Source organism: Electrona antarctica (genome assembly GCF_951216825.1).
Source record: "Electrona antarctica genome assembly, contig: scaffold_200, whole genome shotgun sequence".
In the NCBI taxonomy this organism is placed as follows: domain Eukaryota; kingdom Metazoa; phylum Chordata; class Actinopteri; order Myctophiformes; family Myctophidae; genus Electrona; species Electrona antarctica.
In genome coordinates this window covers 23866-46172 of record NW_027637729.1, presented here as the reverse complement: position 1 = coordinate 46172, position 22307 = coordinate 23866, and the positions used below count along the sequence as shown (strand labels likewise).

Here is a 22307-nt window from a genome sequence, read left to right as displayed (position 1 = left end):
CACTCAGCACACCATCTTATCCAACGTCTGCCCTCTGGTAGGAGATACCGATCTATCCGGTCCAGAACCAGCAGACTGACCAACAGCCTCTACCCACAGGCTGCCAGGCTGGTGAATGAACAACCTGCCCCCCGCCTACCCCATCCCTGACCCTCCTCTATATTATTATTGTACAGGACTTGGACTATGCATTAAACTTTGCATTGCTGAATTCTATTATTATTACACTGCACTATTACGTTGCACTTTGCACTTTGGGTATTATGTATTACAGTGGTGAAGCTCAACTTGCATTGTTTCGTGCAAGCAATGACAATAAAGATCTATCTATCTATCTATCTATAGTATGTAAACATCAGGTGAAAATGAAAATTATATTGAAAAAAGTCAAGAAGTAACACAAATACCTGATCTACAAGCTGCTCAACGTGTGTGGTATCGTGAGCTAGTAAAACATGGCATAATCTTGGACATAGTTTGAATGCTGATTAATCGTGATTAATATAAACTCAGATTAATCTGGTTAAAATGTTTAATCATTTGACAGCCCTACTTAAAATGTATTTCAAAATGTAAAAGTATTTCTTTAAGCAGTATTTAGTTAAGCAGTATTTTTATTGCGTATTTGAAAACAGTCATTGACCCACCAGCTTCTTCTGGTCTTTGAAGTAGCTCCTCTTGTTCCTTAATCTGTGGAGGTTGTGGTTCCTCCTGGACCAGACTGGAGCTCCTCTCCTCTTCAGGTGAGACCTCCTCTTTACACACAAGAATGTGCAGAAAGTCTAGGAAAAAATACAAAGACTCTATAAAAGGTTTGGATCTCAGTGCGGAGTAGTGGCTGGAAAAAGTATCAACAGATTACTCTTTGGCCACATTTTCCTAAATTGAACTTTGATGGTGCGCTGACTGCGCTTTGTGCTGTATGGCCGTTTGTTTACATTGTAGTGTTCTCATAGAAGATGTGAGACGAGCTGAATGTTAGGTCAGTGAGTTTTAGTTAGTTAGTTAATACTGAAGTAGAATTAACTGCAAAGCTTCAGTGAACCCATTCATACTTTTACTGCCGAACCGTCGTCCCATTCATAATACGATCAATGTAGTCACATTGTTAATGCTAAAATCGATAACCGGGTGATATCGGTTCATCTTTACACCCTCAGTACCGACCCACTTTCACCAATAAAACAAATAAAGACTGAGTAATTTAAACTTACTGAGATCCAGGTGGTCTTCAGGTTCCTGTGTAAGGTGGTATTCAGGTTCCTGTTTAAGGTGGTCTTCAGGTTCCTGTGTAAGGTGGTATTCTGGTTCCTGTTTAATAGAAACAGTCGTGGCTGGAGACCTGATCTTCACCTGCAGACTGGACTCCACACACTGGTCTGGAATAATATAAAATATAATAAATAATAATAATTTAATAAGGAATTTGATGTGATATTAACAACTTTCATAAAAAGGCTGCCGCTGATCATGTGTCATGAAAGGAGTATAATATATTTATCATATTAAACTTTATAAACACCTCCTGTATAAAACTGAACCAGACAAAATTCAATTAATTTCACCCAAACCCTAACCTCACAGGGAAGACACGGCTGTTTTGGGAGCCATGGGTGAGTTTTAACCAGCAACGCCGACACCCAAACCCTAACCTCACAGGGAAGACACGGGTGATTTTTAACTGGCAACGCATATCGTGAGCCGTGACTGTTGTCGGCAGTTGCGGCGTCGGCCACGAAACAAACCAAAACTGCCGCGGAACTCCACTAATCCCCCCACCTTCCCAGGCAGGTGCCACCCCTCCCTCCGGCAGTGCCGCCCGCGTCTGATTGCCGGTGTCGGAGAATGCACTCGCTCCTTCTGAATTATGGAGATACAAGGTTTCTCTGCCCGGCAGCAATGATAAAAAGTAAACCCAGCTGCTATAATAGAACAGTGAGAAACATGTAGAACTCAGGATTCACATGGAAACTGTGAGGGCCTCAAAGAACGTAGACCAGATGTCTCCCTTTGCGTGGGACAGTCCCTCATTTCCAAGACTTTTCAAGCATCCCACAAAATGAGACTCTGTCCCACATTGTGACTGACAAGCATCAATGTTCAAATGCCCTAATATATTCAGTCCGGTAACAAGACAACTCACCCTTTTTGCCCCTCCAAGTGAGTTGTCCGGACATCTCACCCAGAACGTCCGGACAACTCACCAGGGGTGAAATGTCTTCACTTTCGGGATGAGTTGTCTGACTGAATATGTAGCCTTTGAGCTCTTTTATATACTTTACTGAATATTGCACAATAATACTTTACTGAATATTTCACAAGAATATAACAGAAGAGTCAAATGTACGGTCAAATGTAATGTAGTTTATTTAAATATAGAAACATTGTAAACAACGTTTTTTTCTCGAAAAACAGCTGTGTGTGTGTGTGTGTGTGTGTGTGTGTGTGTGTGTGTGTGTGTGTGTGTGTGTGTATGTGTGTGTGTGTGTTAAACTTCTGAAGATATTTGTAAAACTTTGTTGGCAAATTGTCCATAAATATGTTAATATTACCTGAACCCCTCCTAATTTATTTACTCCAGATGGCTGAATGGTTATATAAGGTCACTTGTAATTTCTCACATGCTAATGTATAACTAGCAGTAGCCATCATCATCGTTGTTGGGGGGGGGGGGGTCAATATTGCTTTGCTATTCAGATGTAATCCAGTCAGTATAAGTAGGCCTATTAGAACTGTGATTGATTGATCATGCGTGCGTTGGGAGTGCAGTCTTAATTAGCAACTTTGTACAGCTGTGAGACTCTGCCTTTGAAGCGCAAACATTATCCACAAACGATCCCCCCCCCCCCCTCAATGCTGCATAGAGAGTACAACAGTGTTTAACCGTATTTTAATGTTAAATAAATAAATAATTAGCGCGTGACTGCGCATGTCTGTAGGAACCGATAGCTAGATCCGAAATTGAATTAGGCCTACTGTAATGGGTGCCACGGAAAGTACAGACAACTCACCCCGCCATGTCAGAAAGTGAAGACAATTCACCGGGGTGAGTTGTCCAGTATTCGATAGTCCCCTAATAGTTCCTGATAGATGCCTTTTTAAATAACATGAGCAATATCCCCAGCTACAGGGGGTAGCACTTATCCTACCCCCTTAGATAGCACTTTTTAGACTTAGATAGCATTTGAAACAGACTTATAGCATGCCATGTAGACAGCACAATAATTGCATTGTATGTAGTCATAGCACATCATAGTACATATGTATAGCATAGTATAGTATATATGTATAGTTAATATGTATACCCAGACAGCACTGGGGATCGCTCGATATCGCTGCTACGTCTATAATGAAGCGCTTGGTCGCCCTCTGTTATGAGTGTAGCGTGGATGTATATTTTGGTTCGCTATAGCGACGGCCGAACCGGGCTGAAAATGCGACATTGCAGCTATATCTAAGCGACGGGTGTTTACGTAGGGGTACTTGACCCCCCCCCCCCCCCCCCCCCCCCCCCCGGGCCCCATGATGGTTTCCAGGCACCCCCAGCGGGGGGAGACTAGAGTATATAAAGGATAGAGACCGAACTGGAGCACTAGCCCCGCCCCCAAGCTATTCATTTCGATGAAGTTGCTCAGTGGCGTTTTGAAGCACCCGAAAGACTGCCGGAAGTACCTCCTCCGGTGACGTAGGGAGTGATGGTCCTACGTGTCCGTGCACGGGTCCGCATGCAGTCCTTCCTCTTACCACTAGGGCCCAGAGCTTCAACGTTGGAGCGCCTCACTGGCCCCTTCCTTTATATACTCTATGGGAGACCCACTGGGGGAGACCCCGTAGCTGACGCAGACGCAGTCGAGTCCATTTCCGACACCGAGTAAGTGAGTGTCGACGCTTGTTTTGTTTTATTCCCACTTTAACATTGACGGCGACACCATGGAAGTAAGTTAGACTGATATTATACTGTATTCATGAACAACATGTACTATGGAATTGTCCTGTTCAGCGCAGGGAACAATTCTGACGTAAATTAAGTATTGGCAAAAGAAAATCACCCGTTAGCTTAGCATTCGGCAGCAGTGTTAGCCCTGGTCGCACGCACTGGACTAGGTAAGTTCATATTTACAATTAATTTGACAAATTCGCAGCAGCCAGCAAGCAGGCAAAGTATATCATTATATAGTACGTGTACTCCAGTTGTAAAACAGTTGAGAAGACGGATAGTGGTCGCGGCCTAGCACAGTGGTTTTCAACCCTTTTCATATCAAGGTCCATTATTTACGACGGACCACCATACACGAGTGTAACAGTTACATTACTGACTGAGTGTGCAAAAGTGTTCGTCAGTGACAGCTGTGCGGATTACTCTCACAGACATGCTGCTGACATACGTGTGGTGTGTTTGTTTGTTTTTCAGTATGTGTGTTTGCAGTTTGGAGCCAATGTTACCAGAGTCAGGAATCACAGCAGGACAGTCTGCTGTCTGCGGTGCCAACCAGTCTGCTTCTATCAAGCTAAACAGTCAACCAAGACATCTTCGACATCCACAAAGGTGTGTGTGTGAGAGAGAGACACACACACACACACACACACACACACACACACACACACACACACGTGTATTAGGGGGTATGTATGTATACACTGTAAATGTACTGTATATGAATGAGTTTATTGTGTTGTCTTCATCAGCCCTGTAAACCCCTGCTCAGTCTTTGTCATCTTCACTGCCAAGCAGCCATGACTTCCAGGTAAGAATGGTAATGAATACTGTTATTTATTTTTGGTATGCGGTCAGGTTTGTGCCTGGCTCAGGCCTCAGCGAAGAGGCCTGAGGCCATCAGAACCATGTCTGATGATGCCTCTCATTGTATCTGTAGCCCCACGACAGGCACGTCAAAATATGGAGGATGAACGGTGTGTGTCTCTCTGGGAAGACTTGAGTAGACTAAACTAAAATCCTCTCAACCCATTCTGGGCGGGAACCCCTTTTGGTGTTTTAAGCCTTATGTTACACTTTATCTATTGAAAAAATAGCAGACCTACAAGCTTGTAGGTCTGCTATTTTTGAAAAATTGTGAAAATGTGACGCAAATCTTTGAATATTTATTGCTTCAAAGAGACCATTTTAACTCAAATCTTTGCTTCTGACGGGTTCCTGGAACAACATATTTTCAGATGGGGTCGGTGGCCAATTACATATCATTTTTGGGGTCCTTGATATGAAATATTGAGCACCACTGATACAGAAACATGAGGTTTTTCAGAAAATTGTCATCATTTAGATTGATATTTTTTAAATTTTGACGTCGGGCCTAAATAGGTTAAAATAATTTTAGACATAAAACTATCGTGGCACAAGTGTTTTATTCTTTACTGTGCTTACAAATCGGATTTCAATATAGCACTTAAAAAACATTAACCTCCCTCCCTTTTTAGGGCAGATTTTCAGAACATTTTATTTATTTATTAAATGTAGTGTTTAATTTGCTGGCCCAATACATGGGTTAATTATTTATTTTTTTATTTAGCAATAGCAAGTACAAAGTTCTTAACCCATTCTGGGCGGAAACCCCTTTTGGTGTTAAGCATTATGTTATACTTTAGCTATTGAAAAATAGTTAGGTGAGGGCATATATGAAAAAAAGGCACCTTACCCTAGAAAAATTGCAACAGAAGGTTTCTCAACTGTTTTGTGTAGTATTAGGTGTCCTTAATAACATACTAAAAGTTTACCAAAGTTTGACCATGCGAAAGGTGTCATTTTCAAGATGGCCGCCGCCAGTTCTTAAAAGACCATTACTCATCCATTATTCATCCTAGACAAGTAATTTTGGTGTCTAACCCTATGTTTTAGTTATGTAGGAATCCAATTAGCTTATATAAATTAGAGTTATGATTATAATAACTAGTGTATTTGAAAAAGTGGTTATAAGGTGGTTATAAGTGGTTTTAAAGGTTCAAAATGAACACTTTCCAATATAAATTTACATTTATCCTTTTTCCACGTGCCATAATGCCCATCATTGGTGATTTTACTTGTAATTCAAATTATGTTGAAGCTTTCAACAATTTACTTAAGGAATAAATGCATTATTACTGTGTGGTACTGTGAAATTAGTCAAAACAGGGCCGCCACGTGAAGGCTCAGTACCGCTAACCCCTATTTTTTTTTTGCTTTTTTCATACTACACCGTTCTATTTCATGGTTTCTGACCATGAGAGACTCAATGGAATACCTATTTTTATTATTGGGTGTGTCTGGACCCTTATTGTGCATATTTACAAGATAGTGGCTACCCGAAATAGTGCTTTACCATGATTTCTACCATGACTGTTGACTGTTTTGGCAAACACAAGCAATATTAATCCATTGGCTAAGATTCATGGCACAGAAGGAACATATTTTCTTGAGCTTGCATATTGTCAAAATGGCTGCAAACATGAAAAAGAAAAGAGACATTACATTTCCTGTCAGATCCTATTACCCAGGGGGGCAAACCACCCCTTTTTGGATACCTGCATTTGCCATAACATCAAAGGTTGACCACCAGAAATATCTATGACCCAATAGAATCACAACCTATATGGACACACCGGTCAATTTCTTTGCTGGAAATGCAATATGGCCACCACAATATTAGCCCCCATTAGCCTATATTAGCAGACTGTCCAGTCTGAGCGCCTGGCTTCAACGTGTCTGCCGCACTTATGACATTGGCTATATTGACAATTTTAACCTTTTTTTAAACCGGTCGTCTTTCTTTTATAGAGACGGATTACACACCAGCAGACGAGGAAGCCAAGCTTTGGCAACTAACATAGCCGTTAGCCTCCGACATAACGGTGCTCCATACACGACCATAACAACGTCCAACTCCAGTCCACCTGTGTCCCCCACCATTTGACGTCCCCCGGTCCCAGCCCATACAATAGTTCCGCCCCCCCCCCCCCAGCCCACTCGCCATCGGGCTTGGACCAACGCATACATTCACTACTCCCGGCTACAATACTAGTTTCAGTTTAATTAATCATTCTCTCCAAACGATCACAGTTAATATTAAAACCATAATAAGACCTAGACAGCCAAAGCAGCTATTGGCTATCCACTCCAGCCGTGGCACCGTCCATTCTAATCTCCGCATGTTGAGAAGTGTCACATCACATCCAGATTATCCTGTCACTACACCTTTTATCATGGGCCTGCTAAACGTTAGATCACTTACAAATAAATCGTTCATTTGCAGAGACCTCATTATGTCATCTAATTTAGATCTCTTTATGATTACAGAGTCATGGCTGGGTCCAGGTGATTCACCAACCCTCAAAGAGACCTGCCCACCTGACTACTCTTATTTTAACCACCCTAGATTGGGCCATGCCGGCGGCCTGGCAATAGTATATAGAAATCTAATTAAATGCTCCCCTGTTGATTTTGGCAGCTATTCGACTTTTGAATTGTTTTGTTTTGTAATAAATGGTAAGACCCCTATTCTATGTGCCTTAATTTACAGGCCCCCAAAACGTATGACCGGATTCCTAGAGGAATTTTCTGAGTTTCTCTCAATTATTATGGCCAAGCACGGTAGAGTAATCTTGACGGGGGACTACAATACCCACGTCTGCTGCCCTTCCTCCACTTTTGTAACTGATTTTATTGACCTTTATGAAGCTTTTAACCTGACACAGCATGTTAATGGTCCCACCCATAAATTAGGACACACCCTCGATTTGGTGCTCACTCATGGTGTTTCTCTGGTCAAATTAGATATTTTAGAATTCCCTCCCTCTGACCACAAAGCTGTTTTCTTTCACACTATGCTCCCTCCTCCGGACCTCCTGCCACGTACATCCTCCCGGTCCCGGACTTTTAACTCAAACTCCAGTCATCATTTCCGTCAGGCTTTCCCAGCCACCCCAGCCAACTCCACTTTGCTCCCACCACGATCGGTTGATGATCTAGTCGAAGATTTTAACAGCACATGCTCCCTTATCCTCGACTCCATTGCACCTTTAAAAACAAAGTACTCCAAGCCTAAAGCCATGCTCTGGCTAAATGACCACACCAGGGATATCAAGAGACAATGCAGGAAGGCCGAAAGAAATTGGAAGAAATACAGACTCACCTCCACCCTAGACCATCTCAGGGAACTGATGCTCAGCTATCAATCCGCAGTGAAGGATGCGAGAAGTAGTTATTTCTCCAAACTCATCACCTCACACTCCCATAATTCCAAAATACTATTCAAAGCGATTGACTCAGTTATTAGCCCTATGCCCAGTGAGCCTCTGGAGGCTTCCCCTGAAAAGTGTGAGGAATTCCTCCATTTTTTCATTAACAAGGTGCAAGATATAAGACAAAATCTCCCTCCAGTACACAGAGCCCCAGATAATTGTCCACCACTTCCTTCACACCTCACCTCATTTCAACCAATTTCACTAACAACACTCCTAGAGACAATATCACACATGAAATCATCCTCATGCTCACTAGATTCCATCCCCACCTCTTTCCTGAAAGAGGTCCTGGACACAGTTGGTCCCTCCATCCTAGAGATTCTAAACAGCTCCCTAGCCACTGGCGTTTTCCCAAAGTCCCTTAAAAGTGCCCTGGTACAGCCCATACTGAAAAAGCCTTCCCTTGACCCCCTCATTTTAAACCATTTTAGACCCATTTCTAAACTTTCTTTTTTATCCAAGGTTTTAGAGAAAGTAGTTTCCAATCAATTAATTTCCTACTTGAATTTTAACAGTGTCTTTGAGAAATTTCAATCTGGCTTCCGCACCCTCCATAGTACTGAAACAACACTTTTAAAGGTCACTAACGACCTGCTCCTCGCCGCCGACTCTGGGGACTGCGCTGTTTTATTCCTTCTGGACTTAAGCTCCGCCTTTGACACCGTAGACCACTCAATTTTAATTGATAGACTAGAACACTGGGTGGGGATCAATGAGGTGGCACTGGACTGGCTGAGGTCTTACCTCACAGGTAGGAGTGTCTCCGTCACCATTGGTGAGGCTTCCTCCTCTCGAGCCCCTTTCACGTGTGGGGTCCCACAGGGATCTATCCTAGGGCCACTACTTTTCAGTTTATATATGCTTCCCATCGGTAACATAATTCGCACCCATGATATTCAATTCCACTGCTACGCGGACGACACCCAGCTCTATATGCCATTAAAACCAGGTCCAGGAAATATGTCACGCATACTGGCCTGCCTATCAGACATCAAAGACTGGATGACACAGAACTTTCTCCAACTAAATCAGTCAAAAACAGAGATTATATTATTCGGCCCCCCTAGTTTAACCCTTCCACTACACGCACAACTTGGTTCCCTCTCCACTAATATCACTCCTGCAGCCCGTAACCTGGGGGTGATTTTCGACTCAGACCTCTCGTTCAAAAAACAGGTAACAACAGTCGTCCAATCCTGCTACTTCCAGTTAAGGAACATATCCAAAATCAAGCCATTCCTCTCAGCCCCGGATCTCGAAACTGTTATTCACGCTCTCATATCATCTCGTCTTGACTATTGCAATTCCATCTACTCTGGCCTTCCGAAGAAAATCACATCCCGTTTACAATTAATACAAAACTCTGCTGCTCGACTACTGACAAATACAAATAAACGGGACCATATAACACCAATACTAGCAGATCTGCACTGGCTGCCGGTGAGCGCCAGATGTGACTTCAAGATCCTACTCATCACGTTCAAAGCCCTAAATGGGTTAGCCCCTAGTTACATCCGGGATATGCTATCCCTCCCTGAATCCGGGCGCACCCTCAGATCCTCGGATAAGGCCCTTCTGGCTGTCCCTCGCACTAACTTAGTTACCCGGGGTGACCGGGCTTTTGCCGCTCGGGCACCCAGAATGTGGAACGCACTGCCAGTGCACATTAGGGTAGCACCATCCGTCCCGTTATTCAAGTCACGCCTGAAAACCCACCTCTATACTGAGTGTTTTTTAACTATTTAATAGCCAGTTGTACATACATCCTTGTTTTGTGTGCCATTATCATGTTGTTATTGTGTGTTTTTTGCTGTTGTAATCTTGCTCTGTGCAGCACTTTGGAACTATGTTTTGAAAAGCGCTATACAAATAAAGTTCATATCATATCATATCATATCATATAATGCGGGTGAATAGGGCAACATTTTTAACTGAGGGATATTTCCACGAAACTTCACAGGTTGATCAATGATATGAATACCATAATGGTTTGTATTGGAAGTTTCCATGATATCCAATATGGCCACCACAATACTAGCACCCAGAAAATAGGTTTGGCTTCTGAACCAGATGAGCTATAAATACAAACTCATGGTTTCTAACCACGAAAGATATTATTGTTCTGGGGTGTTTCTTTGCAGAAAGACATCCCTCTGGCTGTATTTTGGTTTTGTTCTACTGTTTGTTGGAATTTCCTCTGTTTATGTTGACAATCATCCCTGGCAGGATCGTGCATCGCTGAGTATGGATGGTCTCTCAGTGACGGGAATGCAGTCCCCTGTCCATCTACAGAGCCAGCCTGGCCTATGTCAATGAACAAGACAATATCATGTAGCTGTATCAAAGGCTGCCAGAAAATCTGTTCATGTGCCAGGGACTGGAGACAAGATGCAGCAGGAGCTTAACTCCATTCCTGACTGGGAATGTCTCAGATGCATGCATCATTCTGTGTGCTCTTTATGGGCCCAAAACCACTGGCTCAACTCCAGTCCGCTCCTCTGACAAGTGTCCTGCTCACTGACAAGAGTGACATCCTAGCACACTGGGAAGAGCACTTCAGTGAGGTCTTAAACAGAGAGTCCTCAATTTCCGAAGAGGATATTGCCACGATACCCCAGCTGCCAATCAAAGCTGATCTGGCTGACCCCCCCACCAGTGCAGAGACAGTGAAAGCACTCCAACAACCCACTTCTGGAAAGGCACCAGGAGGTGATGGGTTGCCTGCAGACATCTACAAGAATGGAGGCATGGCACCTGTACCAGGTAATCTGGATAGGGGGAAGTCCCTCCAGACTTCAAGGACGCATCCATAGTGCATGTTTACAAGAGGAAAGGGGACAGGGCATACTGCGATAACCATCATGGTATAGCCCTCCTGAGTCCTGAACATCACAGTAAAGATCTTAGCAAGAATCATCCTCAACCGGCTAATCAGCCATGCTGACAATGTTATCCCTGGATCCCAATGTGGTTTCCACGGAGGCAGAGGTACCTGTAACATGATCTTTTCCATTTGCCAGCTGCAAGAAAAGTGCAGAGAGCAGAAGGGTCTCTATATGGTGTTTGTCGACCTCACCAAGGCCTTTCACACAGTCAATCGTGAGGGCCTGTGGCAGATCCCTGGCAAGTTTGGCTGTCCAGGGACATTGATCTCTCTCATCGCGTCCTTTCATGACAGGATGCCAGCCAGAGTCCAAGATAATGGTGATGCATCCCCAGTCAGGAATGGAGTGAAGCTCCTGCTGCATCTTGTCTCCAGTCCCTGGCACATGAACAGATTTTCTGGCATAGGCCAGGCTGGCTCTAGATGGACAGGGGACCATCACTGAGAGACCATCCATACTCAGTGAAGGGATGTCCGGCTTGGCGATGCACGTCCCTGCCAGGGATGATTGTCAACATAAACAGAGGAAATGCCAACAGAAACAGTAGAACAAAACCAAAATACAGCCAGAGGGATGTCTTTCTGCAAAGAAACACCCCAGAACAATAATACTTAATAGAGGGAAATTATGGCTAAAATATTTACAGTATATATCTCTCGTGGTTAGAAACCATGAGTTTGTATTTATAGCTCATCTGGTTCAGAATTTAGAGCCAACAAATCACCAATGATGGGCATTATGGCACGTGGAAAAAGGATAAATGTAAATTTATATTGGAAAGCGTTCATTTTGAACATAAATACCTTTAAAACCACTTATAACCACCTTATAACCACTTTTTTCAAATACACTAGTTATTATAATCATAACTCTAATTTATATAAGCTAATTGGATTCCTAGATAACTAAAACATAGGGTTAGACACCAAAATTACTTGTCTAGGATGAATAATGGATGAGTAATGGTCTTTTAAGAACTGGCGGCGGCCATCTTGAAAATGACACCTTTCGCATGGTCAAACTTTGGTAAACTTTTAGTATGTTATTAAGGACACCTAATACTACACAAAACAGTTGAGAAACCTTCTGTTGCAATTTTTCTAGGGTCAAACCATAATTGCACCTGTCTAAGTGCACTCGGTGCCTCATAGCGCGGCACCGAGTGCCACGCTACGACCTTGTGGATCTGCTATTTTTGAAAAATGGTGAAAATGTGCAAATCTTAGAATATATAATCTTTCAGAGCGAACGTTTTTAACTCAAATCTTTGCTTCTGTGGGGTCCCTGGAACAACATATTTTGAGATTAGGCGTCGCGGCCAATTAGATATAATTCTGGGGGTCCTTGACATAAAATAGTTTGAGAACCACTGACAGAAACATGAGGTTTTTCAGAAAACTGTCAGGATTTAGAAGACATTTGTAGAATCATCTTCAGGTCTAAATGGGTTAAGCCAAGCAGTTGCCTCCTGGTCTAATAATATGTGGGTCTATCACATTGGTTAGACATAAGGTTGGTGAGATGTCCCATCTCTCCATTCTTCGCTTTGTTCAATCATCTCTCTCTCTCATTGTCTGCATCCAGAGTCCAAGGCAAACTCGACATGTGCCGTGGCCTGTGCCGTCTTCCACCCGCGCCAGGAGCTCATTCTGTGCAACTCGTCAGGGTGTGGGACATGTCCAAGAGGACTGGTTCTGGGTCCTCTGCGCCCATCCCAACCTCAACCTGTTTGCTACTGGTAAACGGCATACCAATTACATACCAATTGATACATTGTACGATAGCAAACCACAGAGGGCTGAATGTAGTGTCAAAATTGCAGTTCCTCAACAAACAATGGTGGTGACATAACTTTGAATCAAGCGTGTACGATTTAGTACAGCAGATTCTGGTCAGATACTTGCAGATACATTCTATGGACTGTTATTAAGCAACACATTTTGTTTCCGATTCGTTGTCACTGCATTAACTCGTCTGTCCGTGCTGTCCAGGTCATGACAGTGGCATGCTGGTGTTTAAGCTGGCACGCAAGCACGGTAACATGTTGTACTACGTCGACTTCAAGCAAGGACACGGCTGTCATGCAGCTACGGAGGTAGGTGTCTGTTCTGTGTTTGTCTTTGTGTGCCTGTGTGTCAATATGTCTCTTTATCTCTGCATTTTCAGATTTCATTTTGTCGTGTAACGTTTCTATTGTGTCATCACTGCCAGTGTGCAAAGAGTATTTATTCATAGCTCACTTTATATTTTCCAAAATCTTCCCAGTCGCACATAATTTGGTTAAACACCCACATCCTAACCAAATAACCACTTAAACCCTATGTACTTCATCTTTTGTGTCTCTGTGATTATATGTGTATAACGGGACATGGAATTTTTTTGACCATGTCTCCTTACCGCTCACCCGTCCAGGTGCTCCACATGAGGCCTAACGCCAAGCTGGTGGGCCAGTCCATCACAGCATACTGCAGAAGAAGGGCTACCCTGAGGTGGCGCTGCCCTTTGTCATGGACGAGAAGACTTTAGTCTGGCTCTGGAGTGTGGCAACATCGAGGTGGGTTGAGGAACAGTGACCGTGCCCATGTCTTTGTACTTCTGAACTCTTCTGAATGTGTATTTTCATGAGCAACGCTCATTCTTTTAATTTTGGTTAGTGTAGGTGCAAGAAAGAAACTGCCAGTACTGTCTTAAATGCAACCTTTTCACACAAACATTTACTCATAAATCTTACCTAACATTTGGTAGTCAATGAGTTAAACACAGCAGTATGGACTACACAGCTCTACAAAAGTGGTTTGTCAGTGATTTGCCACATTTCTTGCATCTAGGAATCCCTGTTGAGGCGAATGAGGTCTACTTGATCGACGTATTCGCCCTGACAAGACAAAAGTGATCCAGGAATGGCTGTCTTCCGATCGTCTCACCACCAGGAGGCACTGATGCCCCACCAACACACACACGGCTTCACCGGGTACATTCACCCTGGTTAGTTCGCTTGTTAGCAACGATCTTGCTTATAATATAAATGGTCTGTAATGCAGTGGTTCTCAACCCTTTTGATTCAGGGCACCCCTGTGAATAACATTTTCCTCCACGGCCCCCCTCAATTACACTTTTCTTTTTTCTTTTTAGAATTTTGTAACTAGTTACTATATTACTAGTAACATATTACTGTAATATTACTTTTCCCAGTAACGATTCTATATGAGACACAGGTGTATGTGACACAGAGGGCGCAGCTGCCATTAAAGGTAAAACAACGTAGTACCAGGTCTAAATGGATTTCTCACAATATGTTGTTGCTTTCTATATATATATATATATATATATATAATTTTTATATAATGATGTGCAAACTTGAGGCTATAGACCAAGACCATAAGGTGTTTCTGGTACCCTTGTCTCAATACCCCTTTTGCACACAATTGAAAGGCCCCTTCTTTAGTCCTTTTTAGGGGGGTGGGACTGGGGGTGGGTGCGGGTTGTTTTTAGAATTGGTTTCCTCCAGATACAAGATGTATCTGTTGGTAGAGTTTGTAGGCAATCACGGGACTATGTGTGTGGGTGCCTGGCTGGCTGGGTGGGTGCGTCTGAGCACGAAAACAGCATGGTTGTTTTTCACCACCTGTGCGCAACCTAACACACGCACATATTAACTGTATATATGGGTGTGACAGTACAGTACAGCAGAGGGACCCCCACACGGTAACTCTGTCATTTCTCAACCGTTTCGGACGTGGGTGCGTTCCTGTGGGCTGGAACTCCACCCCCCCCCCCCCCCCACACCACTCGCTTCACATGGGTTTGATTTTTCCAATACCCACTGCCATCAGACACATTTGGCAATAGTGTGGTAGGTTTCTGATATCACAGATGTGCAAACTTGCAGGTCCACCCAGAGATAGGCAAGTGGCTTCATGTGTGTAACTACAACGGTATCTGATCGCCTTGAACGACTTTCGTTCTTGATTAATGAAAACATTCTCGGCTTAGGCGTTTTTCTGTCTTGCACTGGTCCAAGAATTTCACATATAGCGGCGCAATATGAATACCTCTGCCGTCCCTCTTAACATGACCCAGGTTCAGATAATAAAACCCACAAAATGGAACCTTAGAGTCCTTTTTGTCAAGTGTCCCATGCATACTGCTTTAAATGATTTTGTTAACCCATTTAGACCTGGTGTAACCTATATGTTTTCAATGCTGGCTGCACCCCCTGTGTCATAATCAACAATCTTTATTTTTGAGTGGTGTAAACCACTCCTACAACTGGCTTTTTTGTGCAGAAAAAATGAGCATGGTTGCTATGTTCACCCTGTTGTAATGACGTAATGAAATCACACCCGGGTGAACATAGCAACCATGCTCATTTTTTCTGCACAAACAAAGCCAGGTAATGAAATCACACCCGGGTGTGATTTCATTACGTCAGACATGATTTCATTACGTCAGACAGACCTTACACCACTCAGTTCACACGGGTGTGATTTTTTTTAATACAAATTTGAAGGTTTTCAGAAAACCACATATGTCGCTACATGTATAGCAATAGATGAGACAACTATTTAAAATGCTGAATCTGGCATTCCCAGATTCGGCCTCTGCCATCAATGGAACCCATTTTGGGCGGGAACCCCTTTTGGTGTTTTAAGCATTGTTTAGCTATTGTAAAATAGCAGATATACAAGCTCATAGTGCGGCACCAAGTTCCGCGCTACGAGCTTGTAGGTCTATTTTTGAAAAATCGTGAAAATGTGAAATGTGGCACAAATCTTTGAATATATTCTTTCAGAGCAAGCATTTTTTACTCATCTTTGCTTCTGGGTGGTCACTGGAACAACATATTTTATTACATGTATTTTTGGGGGTCCTTGACATGAAAATGTTTGAGAATGACTGACAAACATGGGTTTTTCAGAAAACTGTCATGATTTAGAAGGCATTTGTAGAATCGTCCTCGGGTCTAAATGGGTTAAAGGAATACGCTCCACTAGAGCAAAACGTGTGTAAACCGGGTGCAGTACTTAGTTTAGACCGTGTCATTGGTTAGACCAGGCATTAGTCCTACAACTACAACCTATCTCAAACCCTCACCCTACACCTAACCTCCCATGGGGCAGCACACCCTTCAGCCACACTTCACCCGCCCCTATTGGAAAAAAAGTGCACTGACTTAACCTGTCTGACTCTAATGACCCGTTTTTCCCACAATGTGATGTTATTTGATCAGTTGTAACTTGCCCAATATTTCCTCACCATTGCATTCTTTCCTGTGAATAAAATATTTTGTTTGTTCACTTCATCTCTTGCCATTTCATAACCTTTTGTTTTAATACCATGTGATTCCATACTTTACCTCCAAGAAAAGTAAATCATAGGACATTATTGGTCCTAATACTAGACCATATTTGGTTTGTAAACTTCTTTGTGTTGATGGCAGGGCAATCCCCAAATCCATAGCTGAGGGGTATGTGACTTGATGGTACCCATGTCTTTCTGGGGTCAGAAATTGCACAAATCTGTTCATGGGGAAGTTTGAGAAGGATGTTGTACACAACAATAACCCTTTCAGGTTCATTGATGGGTTGTATTTTCACTGGAACAGTTGAGTTCAAGTCCACCCTAGAGTACAGCCATTTCATTTTTTTACGTTCTGTCAGACCAGTTAAGGGACTGAGTGTACAGGAGAGAAACTGACTGTTATCCTGCTGGCCTTAAAGGTTGCAGGTATCGTAGTTTTCCACAAATCGATGGCATAATTTGCACTACCTTATCTGCATTAGACTGACTTCTTTACACTGTTAACTGCACACTTCTCAAATCAATTTACAAAAGGAGATTATCATTCATATGGTGTTCCATTTCTACAGTTTGCTGTAATGGTATGTGTGTACGGCTGTGTACTAAATGAAAACACAAGTTCCAATTTGTGAACGGTTAAGAGAGTCTTCTTTTATACGTTGTGCCCTGGTTGTCAATTGATCATGGTGTTAACTTAAATACACAAGTGTTGTGACGCTGTACTTTCTGTAACCACAAATGGACTTCAAAGATTTGTTCAAAGTAAATGTTTATCTGAAATGAATGGAGTTACACATTTTGCACTGACAACATTAAAATAAACAATGTTAAGGTATCAGTTTCAGGTCAACATGGTCCTTGAAATGAGTAGTCCAAGGTGAATCCTGACACCATTCCTTGGCCTTCGAGAAAACTCCAGGGGGACTCCAGGCCTTTGAGACAACCTGGTGATATAAGAGGACAGCATACAGTTAGGAGGACCCTTAAACCACAGTATAATTATGCAACCATTGCATCCACTGTAGAAGGAAATGGTGCAATCTGGTGCATTGTCAGATTGATAGTGAATAAAGTGATGCATTGACTGTTCTTTATACAATTTAGGCATTTAGCATACGCTCTTCTCCCGGAATTGGATCCAGTGTAATAATTTAGTGACCACAAGGTTTGCAATAATGAGGATATGTAATCAAAATGTCAAGATCTACCCACCGAAATAATTATGCTGAAAATAGTTGTATAGCGCCAAATGGCATTACATTTACATATAAGACAAATGCACTTGGAATGGGAAATAGAGGGGGTTAGGTAGGGTTTTATTTTATTTGTAATGCTACCGATGTTTGTGCAGTTAAATTACATTTTCTTTAGGGGCATGTCCTGTGCATTTCAATTAAATATTCTTTAGGGGCATGTCATGTGATCTACCTGCACAGCCTTTGTGATCTACTGGTAGATCGCAATCTACCTTTTGGGCAATCCTGTAAAAGGAAAAGAATGACTTAAGTAGTAAACTAACCATCACCTCTGTCATAATTCCATTCATGCTATTATAGTCCTGTTATCACCCGAGGTCATTGATGTTCTGTCCGATCAGCTGGTGTATCCGGTCGCAGACTGGCAGCCAGAAGATCCTGGACCTGCCTCAGCTTCCTCTCTGTTCCAGACGGGCGTTGCGGATGGCCGTCTACTCTCACCAATCTTTCGTCCCACAGCTTGAAGGCCAAGGGATGCGCTTGGTGAAGACGCCCGCCCGTGTGACCACTCGTCACGGCATCGGCCTGCTGTACCCTCCCGACACGGACAGTCTCCCGTCGCGCTCACTGGGCCGTCTCCAGAGTCCCTAGATGGTGGCAGCTGGCTGTACTCTAGAGGAAGGGTGGTGGGTGGATGAATCAGTAATGAGGGCAGATGAGTAAATTGAGAATACTAAACAGCAAAAAAAAAATGGATGAAATGTGTCTGGTTCAATGATGGTTAAATAAAAACGAATTACATATGTTGATGTGCTACTGTACATAGGAGCTACAAAATAATAGTCAAATTACAATAATGTATGCAGTTTAGGCATTTAGCAGACAGCTGTCAGTGCAAGGTTGAGGTACTTCACAATAATGTAATGTTCCAACAACTTCAAATATATAGTGCCATGAAAACAAAATAGCCTCTTATTAATACATGGCCTGTTACTAATACAACATTTTAATTTCACAGACACACATTTTAAATTAATTACCTGCGGTCTCCTACTTGAGGCTAGCTTCAGCTCGTACTTTTGCCCAATAATTCCTTCTTTATCTGGAGCAGCAAGGAAACCCTGGATCCTTGGATGATTTTGTCCCATCTACAATAAGATAAATAGCAAATATAACATCAAATGAATAAAATCTGGGTGAATTATATGATTACTTAGCAAATTCCCACAATCTGCTGTGGTCGAGTAAGAACTGCTGCTTTTGAGGTTTTAAAACAGACAAATATACCATCTACTACTTTCCATTATTCAATTTTCAGGGCACCAGGGGTCACTTCATGATTTGAGACATTACATAAATTTAAATATATATTTTATCTATTAAATATTACAAGTAATATTAAATGTATGGCATGTAAATAAATATAATTTAAGAAGTCAGTATGTGTACCCAGAGTTATAGAATAAGACTGTAATTAATACATTGTTTTATTTATATACACACACACACACACACACACACACACACACACACTAAAATATTAATTAACTATATTTTATTTATTACAGTAATTAATTCTATATTTATATATTACTATATTGCTGTGTGTACCTAACCCACAGAAACGTCACAGTTTACAGCAAGAGGAAAAAAGAGCGGGAACATTAAACCAGCCTCAAAAACCAGCTGGCAGCTTAGCCATTTAAATGCCAAAGTCCAGCTGTTAAGCGTCGTAAGTCAACAGTTTATTTTTAATGTATAACATTAGGTTATTATATAATTAGTTATTGCATTTCAGTTGCTGTTATTCGGTTGACAACGTTTATAGTTGTTTGTTTGTTTGTTTGTGTGTTTAGTTTGGTAAGTACCGCTACTACATATTTGTAGCCCAGCCAAGGCAGGCATTAATTACAGTATCATTTGTTTAACAAGAACCTAGGCAATGAAATGTATCCTCAAGAATATATTGTATGTGACGAGCATAACAAATAATATTTCAAGAGATGACGTTAGAAATTCTAGGGTTTTAGTGTTCATTATATTATTCGCTCGGCGGTCTCCTTAACTAATTCATTTAGCGAGCTAGCTAGCCAAACATGACTAATGTTGGCTATGACGGACATTAAAAGGGCCTTGACGCGCACGAAATAATATATTTTCTAATTGCGTTACGTTAGCTATTCTTCACTTTAATGAATTGCATTTTTATAGCGCTTTTCCAAGTGCTCAAAGCGCTTTACAATGGTTCATTCATTTATACATTGGGAGGTGACTTTAAGTGGGCTATGGTTAACATTGGCCATTTTTGGCTTTTAAAGGCCCCGGCTTTAATAGCTAATGCTACATTAAGCAGAATAAGCTTTACGTGTACACGTACTAGTATTGGTTACTATGCTTATAGTCAAGCAACATGACTCGTTTAGTACGAGTGTCATGGCTACTATAATTAATGAGACAGTATGTCGCATGTACCGTAGGCTTAGCTATTCAGTGTATGCGACATGCTAGCCATGGTTCACATGACGCTCGTATGACAGTCATGTTTCAGGGCTAGCGACATGGTTATTTAAGTCGCATAAATGTAGGCCTACATACAGCAGCATCAAGTTTACTTCAGCATAGAGCAGAGGATTTCTCGTAATGTAATCTATATCCAAAGTAAAAACCCATTACTTTCACATGCATCATCAGAAATGTTTTTTCAAACTACTCACCGATGGTAACATCGAACCATGGTTGAACCTGAACACTGCAGTACTGTGGAGTTTGACCATATGTCCGGGTCTTCGCTCCCCAAATCCATCATGTCGGCTCTGATGGAACTGCAAAGGCAATGCATGTTATACAAAACAGACCCACCACGCATACATACACAATTAATCATTGTCACATAATGATTAATGCACATAATTTGTGCATTATATATTACTCACAATGAAAATGTTACGATGCAGATCAGACGACTTTTCACATTCTGAATCAAGAACAGGAAGTTACGTCAGGGACTTGTTTTCCTGCTGTAAACCATGCTGTAAACCAACTTAAGTTACAGGCATGCGCCATCTACAGGCAAACTGGAGGAACGCACACTGCAGTTCATGATAAAATGACATTGCTTTTCACATTTTATTAATTATCTCCACTTATACAGGTTGGATACAAATGAATACGTTTGGGTGACACTAATAACATATTATAATAAACCTTTATTTATATAGCACCTTTCAAAACGGCGTTACAAAGTGTTTTACAAAACAAACAGTACACACAAAACAGGACATTTTAAAAACTGCAAAATTTAAAATACAAGCAAACAACAATTACATAGAAAATATTATGAAGCTAGGGCAGAGAAAACAATCCGTAAAACACAATCAAGAGAAATTAAGATTAAATACATCCGTGTCAAGTTACACCACACACACACTTAAAAATGTTGTTATAGTGTATGTGTAAGAATTATTTTTTAATACAATAGCGACAAGAAAAATCATTAATACATTTTGATATTGGAAAATAGAAAATAAATCATACATAATAATGAAAAAGCCCATCTAATTCTATCCAATTTGTTATTTTTAGGTCATCCATTTGCAGTTGAAGCCATCAAGTAAGTAGTCATGTTCAATTCAGTGTTAACTCCTCCTTACATAGTTAATACCATAAAATGCAGAAAGTAAATATTTCAGAATAAGTTATCAGCTGTGTATTTGTGTCAATCTTTTGTTTAGTATGGCATACAGTAGTGGACCATCCTATTGGACTCTGAGGCGTAAATCCAAAGAAATGGTTGACAGACATTTGGAGTCAATTAGTTTAGAGGAGAGAAGCACCCTCAGCCAGTCAATGGTAGATGACAGAGCTACCACCACTCACAGTTTATATGAGAGAAGTGCAGCCACTCGGTCAGTGGGGGAAGAAAGCAGTGACAACTGTTCACTGGTTGAGGACTCTGAGATAAGTGCCACTGATCCACAGGTGGATTATTACGAGGACCAGAGTATTGCCGACAGTGATCATCAGTACATGGATTGTGTAGAAGTGCCAGATGAGCTGAACATTGATGATTTTGTTGATGCCTATGAGACATTTCCCCAACAGTCAGATGATTCTGGGACCTCTGATGGAGATGATTTTGAGCCGTTGCAAAGCAGCTTAGCAACTTGGGCAGCAGATCACAGTGTCACACATACTGCTCTAAATGATTTGTTAAAGCTACTTGCAGTGCATCACCCATCTCTTCCAAAAGATGCCAGGACATTATTAGGTACTGTGCGCTCTGTGGCTGTGGTTGACAAAGCCGGTGGGCAATACCACAACTTTGGGGTGTTGAATGCCATTAAAGGAATCCTGCAAGTAAACAAAGCTCAGCTAGAGCAAAATATGTGTGTAAACCTGCAAGTGAACATTGATGGCTTACCACTCTTTAAAAGCTCGAGGACTCAATTGTGGCCCATTCTCGGACATGTCAAGAACTTTAACTGTGACCCTGTGCTTTTAGGATTGTTCTGTGGCTCTACAAAGCCGACATCGCTCGAGGAGTACTTTGAGGACTTTATCACTGAATTACTGCATTTAGAGAACGGTTTTGCCTTTGAAGGCCTGGAACTGACATTGAAACTCTCTTCAGTTGTGTGTGATGCTCCAGCATGTGCTTTTGTCAAGTGCATTAAAGGGCACACTGGATATTTTG

The 22307-nt window shown here is 41.9% G+C and overlaps 1 protein-coding gene and 1 long non-coding RNA gene across 4 annotated transcripts; one reads left to right on the top strand and one right to left on the bottom strand.

Annotated features, from left to right (window-relative positions):
* The first annotated feature begins 3862 nt into the window (after positions 1 to 3862).
* LOC306918703 (uncharacterized protein) lies at positions 3863 to 14389 on the top strand. The gene is made up of 7 exons (XM_079531578.1): positions 3863 to 3936; positions 4412 to 4546; positions 4687 to 4745; positions 12702 to 12855; positions 13109 to 13212; positions 13530 to 13671; positions 13946 to 14389. Exons 1-6 carry the CDS (start codon positions 3931 to 3933, stop codon positions 13540 to 13542), a joined length of 471 nt encoding a protein of 156 aa, XP_079387704.1. The 5' UTR covers positions 3863 to 3930; the 3' UTR covers positions 13543 to 13671; positions 13946 to 14389.
* Positions 14390 to 17095: 2706 nt separating this feature from the next.
* On the bottom strand, positions 17096 to 20655 carry LOC306918706. 3 transcript variants are annotated; one of them, XR_013789383.1, is made up of 5 exons: positions 20548 to 20655; positions 20329 to 20436; positions 18655 to 18762; positions 17944 to 18286; positions 17096 to 17362 (listed from the first exon to the last, which is right to left on the bottom strand). It is a non-coding gene; the product is annotated as an uncharacterized lncRNA (long non-coding RNA). The 3 variants fall into 3 exon arrangements; XR_013789384.1 differs by having other exon boundaries at positions 17987 to 18286; XR_013789385.1 differs by having other exon boundaries at positions 17097 to 17362; positions 17938 to 18286.
* Positions 20656 to 22307: the final 1652 nt, after the last annotated feature.

What these genes read in the sequence shown, in the direction of transcription:
- LOC306918703 (XM_079531578.1), top strand. An exon ending in CATCTTCGACATCCACAAAG is followed by an intron (nt 4,547 to 4,686) that starts GTGTGTGTGTGA and finishes TGTCTTCATCAG; the next exon opens with CCCTGTAAACCCCTGCTCAG. An exon ending in CAAGCAGCCATGACTTCCAG is followed by an intron (nt 4,746 to 12,701) that starts GTAAGAATGGTA and finishes GTCTGCATCCAG; the next exon opens with AGTCCAAGGCAAACTCGACA.